Genomic DNA, 9,180 nt, shown 5'->3' with positions numbered 1-9,180 from the left:
AAAATAGATAAGTAGTAAATAAAGATTGGTGCAGAAAAGACCTCTTCTCCTCATCATATTAAAGGGGCGCTGCTCTGTATGAGGCTCGTACTGCGGAGCAAGCGAAGAATAAGGGCGCGCGTTAGCACTCCTGCAAGAGGCCTTACTCAACAAGCGCACCTTTATTAGTAAGGTTGCCTGTTTCCACTCATTGAGGATTCTATCTACAAAAGAAGGTCAACGGAGGATACTCAAGTAGCTCTCACTGACACCATCTACGAGAAGGTGAGGTCGTCTTTCTTTCCGGCCGCTATACGGTTCGCCTTAAAGCCTTAAAGACGGAGAAAGGGAGGAGCTGTTATCTATGTAATTACGGTCTTTGTTGGCCGGTCGAGCACTCTCTTTTCTTTGCTTTGTCCAATAGAGTCCTACCAAACAAGACTGACTTCTGACCAACCCGCGAAGGGTTGTGAAGTTGGACCACGTACGAAGAATGAATCTATATCGTGTACGGTACGGAAGTAGCTGGCCGGCGGCCGCTCAACTGTTCGAGCGCAATACAGTGGTGGTTGGTTCCGATTCGACAAGGGTAGAATGCCTGGTCGAGGGTCCAGTACAGTAGGTAGCAGGCGTGTTCGTTTTGGCTCCCGAGCGAGAACGAGAAATAGGCGCTGCACCATTCTTGCTGCTATGTACGTGAACCTTGACTTGAGAGATTCATCCAATGGAACCCACACTAAAAGGAGGACCACACGGGGCTCGACGAAACAGAAAATAGAAGCATTAAGAAACTTCTTGGGGTTAGCAGTAAAAGAAAGAGCCCGGCATTCATTCATTTCTTCATTCATATTCATAGTTTAGTCTACTAAAATGAAAGAGGGACCAGCCTCATCGTGGTAATTATCGGACATCTCAGATCGTTCACCTCTAATGTGACACGTTCCCTCCCAGTTATATGATCAACGGGATCTGAAAGGCTACCAGATTTTTCTCTTTGGAAACAATTTTAACTAAAAGCTGGTTTAGTATGGGAGTTTTAGCATTTCTTTTACGTAATTTTTCATTGTACCTAGGAATGATTTAGTGTTTGTCGCTGACAATCTAATGGAAAGCGTCATGTGCTGTATTTGGATTCTTCTAAGGAATTGTGAAATGCTCGGGGGGGCGCGTTCTTGGTGGCAGCAGTGCGATAAACGCCGGGTCCCGGAAAAAGGTAAGATTACAGTCAAGGAAATCGCGAAGAGAGAGAGGATTCTGGGACGACCCGCCGACTCTATTTCTGGCATAAGTAACAAAAGCTGAATTCATAAAGTCAGAACCATAAATAGAAAGTGCTTTGAACAAGGTAGCAAAGAAAAAAGGGTCTAGCAATCTAGGTGCCTAGCCTTCTATGATTGGCTTTCGAACTTCTTCTTATTCTAAGCTAAGTAAATTCTAGTTTTGAACAGGACATTCTGTTCACACCACACCACACTCTGTCAAGCAAGAAAAGGGGCTAAGTAATGTCGAAATTTCTTTCCATAGGTTTTGCCTTTTGGTCCCTTTCAAATTGGGCCCAGGCCCGCTAGATCTTCGAGTGCAAAATGGATGTCGCTGTTAAGACAACTTTTCGATGTGATTGACCACACCAGATTTCATGCAACTGTGGCTTCTCATGAACGTTTTCATTTTCGGGGGTTGTAAAGTCTAGGTCTTGTGTTCCGGGGAAATTTATTGTATTAGTGGGTCGGTCATTAAACAAATTGAAATTGAAGGAGATGACGGTACGGCTATCTGATATCAGTCTTCACCAAAGCGAATGAAGAACAAAATCTTCCGTCCTGACAGATAAGGATATCCTTTATGTTCTGCTCCTAGGGAAGGCGGGGGCTCAAAAGTTTAGCGTACATAGTACTTAGGATCCCATCCGATTTTAAGATCTTTCGGGAATTCCTCTCTGAACTTGCCCCTTTTCTTTCATTAAAGACCTCTTGCTTCACTCCTTTGGACTTGGCAGTGCTTTTATATAGAAATAGAGTAGATCAGACCTTACTAACTAATAGAAAAATGATGATGTGAATTCTCGGGAGGCAAAAGAGAACAAAAAGACGGAGATAAGATCGGATCTGTCAACTATGAGATATCCTTCTTCCAAAGAGATAGGTAGGCCCGACAACACTTTCTATTCGATTTGTAGCAGCTTAGGGGATATAGGAATTTTATTTGTCTTTCATTTCGATCCCTTGATCCAACCTTCGGCTTTCTCTATTCCTGACTAGAGTTAGAGTGAGTCCTTTACCTTTCCCTTATAGTAATGGCCAACCCTTAGCTTTAACGACTTCTTATTATATGAAATCTTATTATAAGAAAGATTTAAGAAGGCCTTTCTTTTAGTGAAAAACGGATAGTGCAGGATCATTTATCGCCCTATGCGCTTTCTTCGCTCTCATCCCTTGTGCAAGAATCTTACATAAGATACTCCTTCGGACCTGGAAAAACCTCCGAGGGTTTAGAATGAGGTGGCGGACTAATGTCCTTAACTCTTTCAAATGCCCACAACCACAACTGCAGCAACCAGAAGGGACCATGTAACTTTACTACTTGTTCCTGCCCTTTCATCACCGCCATGTTATAAGTTTTCAATCCAATGGCAGTCACAGTGGAAGCCCAGCATATGCTCCTTTCGATGTTAGAGTAAGGGGGCGCGGCAAATGATTGGCCATTTTTAGATACCATCCTTGGTTTAGAGGTTGGAGCCACAATCACATAGGTTCCCAGAAAATACCAAAAAAATGCTAACCTGGCATTCCTATCTGTCCTCTTTCTTCAGCATCTCTAGCGTCTTTTCATCTCGATCTGATACTCTCTTTGGCAACTCCGCCCCTGTAATAAAGGGACTGAACCTCCATTTTTCATTTTCCTCGTAATGCTAAGATAGAAAGAGCTTTAACAACCAGCGCAAAAAAGAAGATTAGAAGGAACTTAAAAACTAGCAGGGAATACCTTCCTGCTCCACAACTGGGAAGCACTAACTACGTTCCGTAGCCTTATTTCGGGCAGGGCATTTCCTTGCTCCACTTCGTCTAACAGCAAGATCCGCTACCAAAATCCATTAAAGCACCCAGGCGCCTATCCTAGCTTTAATCCAATAGCTTTGCTATAGTAGTAGAAGGGGCTCTCTAAAGGGCAGGGCTTTCATAGAGTTACTTACTCACAAGCATTATAAGAAGAGCGAAGCTAGTCTACTAACTTATGTTATTAGCGTAGAGTAAAGAACTAAAAAACTAAAAGACTGTCCCCCCGGCTTGCTGCTCGAAGGCCCTTATTGTGCTAGCTTATTACAGTACTGGAATGGAATAAGGCTAGTACAATCGGGTCATCCGGGCATTCTTTGCTTCCTGTATTGATAATGCTTTCTTGACAGTCGAGAGGAACCTTTTCGTACACGGTGCGTGTGTAAAAGCATGGTTGGAGTTAGACAGACTTTATTCAGCTTGAATGCAGGGTTACTGGTTAGATCCAGATCAGATTTCATATCAGATCTTTCCGGGACGTTTATGCCATTACTGGAACAAATCCCCGGATTAGGATTCTCTAACGCAATTGCCTTCCATGCAAGCAAAGCTGTTTAGTGACTTTTTTTTGTGCTTTATTTAGTTTTTCGTATCAGTTAAGTTTCTGGTCTGTGCCTGAGGCCTGGACCTGAAAGAATTGAATTTAATGGCGGGGGGAGAAACGGAAGCAGGTACGAATAGAAGAAGGCCCAGAATAGCCAAGCCAAAGGGGTCCCATTAAGTGGTCCAATCAGTCTAATGCGTAATGTCCGGTATCGGGAGTCTTTTAGTAATCCACAGATTAGGAACCGAGTGGGGAAGTGAGCTCTACTCTAAACTCTAAAGGCAGCTCTGCCACCTAGGGGATAGGAAACCTATTCCTTTTAGTCCGATTCGATTCGCTTGCCTCGAAGACTGGCATTAGGCCCCTACTGATGATAGGATTGATTCGAAGCAAAGTCAATGGTCCCTTCTCCGCTACGGGAGATGCTAGAAGAAGATAAGCCCTTGGGGGCTATTACTTACTATTACACAGGCTAGCAGACAACCGGAAAGCTAAGCTATTCCCTTGCAACAACCAAAAAGCAGTAAGCCTTCCTTCCAACAAGGGTCGGTTTTGGAATGCTTACGGATATGGATGATAGTCGGGATCCCAGGTAGGAGAGCCAGCCAGGCCAGGAGAAAGAGGTAGTCTTTGACTACCCTTCTTTTGGGAGTCGAGCCTGAGGGTTTCACCCGGGGATCATCGAACATCAGACTTTACACCTGGGGGAAGGACTATCCTTAAGCAATTAATAAACCGAATTCACTTTCACTGATAAAGAGACGAAACTCACACGTAATGAACCTAAACAAAAGACGGAAAGAGTCACTCACTGAATACCTATTTATTCTTTTGAAATAAGCTATTCAAGTGAAATAAGCCGGAATAGATAGCCGTTAGTCCTAAGAAAGATGAAGGCTGAAGCATGTTAAGAGGACGAAAGCCAAAGGCGAAGAAATAATAAGACTCACTAGATATGATGTCTATAGTACCACAGCTCTCAGACCTAAGGCCGAAGCTTTTGCTAAAGAAAGAGAAGTAGAGTAGGATGAAGGAAGCAGAAGTGATAGGCAAGCGTGCCTGGAAGCGCTAATGCTATTGTAGCAGCTCCTTAGCCTTCTTTCAGTCCTCCATTCTCTCTTTGGAAATGTGTATCACCATACACTCATCTCATACCAGATACTGAATCTAGGGCTAAGTTCCAATCCGGAGAAAGAGGTAAGCGACCAACAGTACAGCTAGTAAGGCAGGTAGATCACAAGAAGGTCATAGCTCAACGAAGAAGTAGCTCCTTGGGTCAGGAACTCCTGATAGCAGCAGAAAACACATTCTAGCTTGCTTAACAAAAGAAACGATTCCTTGAAGGGCTTCCCAAGAACGAAGTACTGATCAAACTGGAGCTCCTTAAGGAAAAAGAGGTTCAAATGCATGTACCACCCAATTATGGGCTGAAGCCGGCAGCAGCTAAAACAGAATCCATACTGCCTAAGGATGCGGGCACCCGCGGGGCTAACCGGGTCTCTTCCATAATCAACTCAGCTAAAGCAGCATCCATTCAAATACTAAAGGCGGAAGGGGAGATCGATGAAGCGGAGAACCCTATCATAGCATAGGTCCTATGCCTTAGCTTCCAACTAAGGCTAAGGGCCGGTTCTCTGTTATGAGAACAAAGAGTTTGACTATGCCATAGTAGGGTGGAATCCGGGGCGAATGAACCACTTTTTTAGAACTATACTACATTGAAATAGCCCTAAGATGCGGTGTGCATATGGGAGCGCTTGAAATGGTTTAGTTTTACCGAATGCCCACGTCGGTGTTGCTGAGCCCTTTCGCTCCTTGAATAACTGAGAACACACTTTCTACGATCCTATAGTGGCTTATCGTAGCTAACAGAGGATCTTCACAAAATTTGGTCAACAAGCATGTAGCCCGATCCGAACGTAATTACATGTCTCAATACTTACTACCTATACCCGGACCCGGGCCGGAAAGGGCTAAATATAGCATTCGCTAAGCAGCTAAGCTGAAGTCAAATACCCGGCTAAGTCCTATCTCCGAATTCCGGTAAGGAAGAAATTCATTGATAACAGATCATTGCTAAGAAAGAAGAGTTGAGTTAGCAGGCTCAGGGGGATCTTAGATTAAAGCATTTTTCTTTCGAGCTGGGAATAAGAGAACGAGCTAGACACAAAAGCTACCACTGAAAGAAGGTAAACCGAAGCAAACAAATGAAGTAGAATTGGCCTAGCCTAACGGTTCTATAGCCTCTACCTATTGAGTTCCCTCTCCTGGGGTTCAAGAGTTGCTTTCAGAGCCCTTGATTGAGATCTCCGTCTCATCACGAACTCATAAAGACAGCGATCAACCTCTCTTTTCTATTCTTTGGCAGATTACTTGCTCCAGGAATGCTTGCTGTCAGCAGTTAAGGGACAAAGGGAAGGTGAGGAAGGTAATCCAACTACGGCACTAAGACTAATTCCGTCTATTTGGCGACTATTCCTACTGCTACTACTACGGCTACTGCAGTAAGGAAGGAATTCGGTTTCAAACTGAACTTGTTGCGAGGGGTTAAAAATGGATTATACTCTTTCTCTCCATCTTTCGTCTATCCTATGTCTCTTTCCTCTGTTCTTTGTCCTTCTCCTACTAGGAGTAGCAGGAAAGTCGTCAAATCCTCCTATATTAACAAAAAACCTTGGTTAATGATGCATGTAAGTATGATATATTCAGTAAATAGGAATAGGATGAGTAGAAAAAAGTATATTGAGGAGTATAAAATAGAATCTAATTCTATATATAATAATATATTATTAAAATAATAAAAAAATAGAAAGAATGAATGTAAAACGTAGAACTAAAAAAATGGATTGATTTCGCCTTCTATTTCCGCAAGGAACATAGGTATGATAATACACTTTTAAATTTTTTTATTTGGAAAAAGAAAAAAAATCTTTTAAGTTCTGCTAAATTTTTCACAAAGGGAAGAAAGCATGGAGCTGAAATAACTCACTTAAAACCCCTTTTAAAGGATTACGCGGTACGATTGAATCAAATAAGCCCTTTTGGAATAAATATTCAGCTACTTGTGAACCTTCGGGTATTGTCGTATTCAACGTTTGTTCAATTACTCTTTTACCCGCAAATGCAATGTAAGCATCGGGTTCGGCAATAATGATATCGCCCAACATGCCGAAACTGGCGGTCACCCCACCAGTAGTAGGAGATGTAAGGATGGATACATAGAATAACCTTTTATTTTTTTGATACTCATATAAAGCAGAAGATATTTTAGCCATTTGCATCAAGCTCAGACTTCCTTCTTGCATACGTGCTCCTCCGGACGCACATACTAGAATAAGAGGTAAAAGTTGATTGCCAGCATGTTCGACCAAACGGGTTATTTTCTCGCCTACTACAGATCCCATACTACCCCCCATAAACTGAAAATCCATGATCCCAATTGCTACAGGAATCCCGTTTAGTTGACCTGTGCCTGTTTGAACAGCCTCAGTTAATCCTGTCTTTCTTTGATAAGAGTCCATACGATTCTTATAGGATTCGGATTCCTCTTCCGAATGAAATTCAATGGGATCCATAGAGACCATGTCTTCATCCATAGGATTCCAAGTACCTGGATCAATCGAAAGTTCGATTCTATCTGAACTGCTCATTTTCAAATGATATCCACAGTGTTCACAAATATTCATTTTTGATTTAAAAAATTTCCTATAATTTAATCCATAACAATTTTCGCATTCAATCCATAAATGCTTGTATTTTTGAGTTTCATCGAGATCTTTAGAATCCTCTCTTTTAGTTAAATTCTCATTCGTGATAGTTGTTTTTATGGAAGAACCCTCGCTTTCACTACTATTTCCGCCCTTACCACAAATAGAAGTATAAAAGTAACTGTCATTGTATTTATCACTTTCACCTAAAATGTGACTAACAATACAGATTTGAGAACGAAGATAACTTTCAATGCAATTATGAATGCCATTTTTCCAACTCGATTTAGTATCATACATGTAATGATTCTCATGTCTCTTAGAGACATTATTCAGATAGCTAGAATTCTTATTATAACTATCAAAAAGACTTTCTGGTTCACTTAGAAAAGAAGGATCATTAGAAATCTCCAAAAATTGATTTTCAATATCAAAATATATGGAATAACGGTTCCTTTGGCTATTGTTATCCCTAACTAAAAGAATTTTATCAGATAGGAAATTTCTAATGTTCCTGACACCGACTAAATAATCAACATTACTGTAACTAGAATTGTCACTATCATTCCAGCTAGGAAAGTCTTTTTCCATATCAATCAAAATTGGGTCTTCACTTGCACTGGTATTTTCAACAGGACCAAAACTATCCATTGAGGAATAGATATACGAAAAAAAACCCTTTTTTGTAATTCCTATGATGCAATTGGAGCTTATCGACAAAAAAAAATTTCGATAGTCCTTTGTGGTTCCGCTGGCGGCTAGATCAGCGCGTTATTTCCTCAAGAGAAGCTCCTATATATATATATGTGTTTTGAATATGTATTAGGTTATGAATAAATAATTGAAACTTGAAATTGTTAATATTGGAACTTGGAGGAAGCTGAGCCTAGTGTTTATTGGATTTTGAGGGGCTGTGTTTGTTTTAATTAAATTGCCTTGATCGTTACGTGGGAATCGGTCAAGGTATGATTTAGGTTTTTTGTATTTAATATGTAAGGTTCTGTAAAAACCTAGGTTAGATGACCATAAGATAAGCTGAAACGCATGGAAATGTACAATACTTAGTGTCCTTGATATTTATGATGTGATTTGATTATGTGATGGAGGTTGTTATTATATTGAGGTAACAATGAAGCAGGAGTAAGTTGGTGGCTATGAGATTGCAAATATATTGAATAAAGCCATGATGAATTTGTTAAAATGTACAATGGTAATGAATGGTGATTGAAAGCATGGTGTAGAGTATGGTGTAGAATTGTGTTAAGTCTTGTTACTGGTATATAAAGTTGGAATGGTAAGTTTGGTAAGGAAGGGAATGGAAATTTTGGATGTAAATAAGGTTTGAAGGGGGTTTTGCAAAAAGTTGGTTTTCGAACTTCGGCGGGCATAACCTGATTTTTGGATCCTCAATTTGCTTCCAATTTGTTTTAAAATGAAAATTGGGTTTATGAAAGTTTATGCCATTCGAAAAACAAGTGAAAATAATTTCAAATTGAAGAAGTTATGGGTGTTGGAAGATTGGAACTTAAAACTGGTTTTTGGTTGCAACTCTGTAGCTTTGCTACTGATTCTTTTTTTTTTTTAAGAACGCACGCCCACGCATACGCGTGACCCACGCGCACGCGTGACATGAAGTCTTCACCCACACGTACGCATGACAAAGAGACGCGCGCGCGAGCTGCAATTTCACACTCCCACGCGCAAGCGTGAGCCACGCGTATGCGTGGTCTCTGTCCTAGCAAACAAGATTTTTGAAGTTTTAAAACCTATTTCAAACCTCTAAACCTCTGTTTTCATTCATTTAGTTATAAATAGTAGTATTAAACCTGATAATCAGATGAAATTAGGAGATGGGAATAACTTGAAAGTGAAGTAAAGTTGAAAAGTGATGAATTGA

At 40.9% G+C, this 9,180-nt stretch overlaps 1 protein-coding gene across 1 annotated transcript; it reads right to left on the bottom strand.

Annotated features, from left to right (window-relative positions):
• Positions 1 to 6,391: 6,391 nt before the first annotated feature.
• On the bottom strand, positions 6,392 to 7,938 carry LOC127744657 (acetyl-coenzyme A carboxylase carboxyl transferase subunit beta, chloroplastic; the record flags this gene model as incomplete). Its single annotated transcript, XM_052256783.1, is given in 1 exon segment — positions 6,392 to 7,938. A coding segment is annotated over 1 exon segment (1,411 nt), but the record flags the coding sequence as incomplete, so codon positions are not given.
• Between the last annotated feature and the right edge of the window lie 1,242 nt (positions 7,939 to 9,180).

Source organism: Arachis duranensis, unplaced genomic scaffold (genome assembly GCF_000817695.3).
Source record: "Arachis duranensis cultivar V14167 unplaced genomic scaffold, aradu.V14167.gnm2.J7QH unplaced_Scaffold_74765, whole genome shotgun sequence".
In the NCBI taxonomy this organism is placed as follows: domain Eukaryota; kingdom Viridiplantae; phylum Streptophyta; class Magnoliopsida; order Fabales; family Fabaceae; genus Arachis; species Arachis duranensis.
This window is presented reverse-complemented; position numbering and strand designations above follow the sequence as displayed.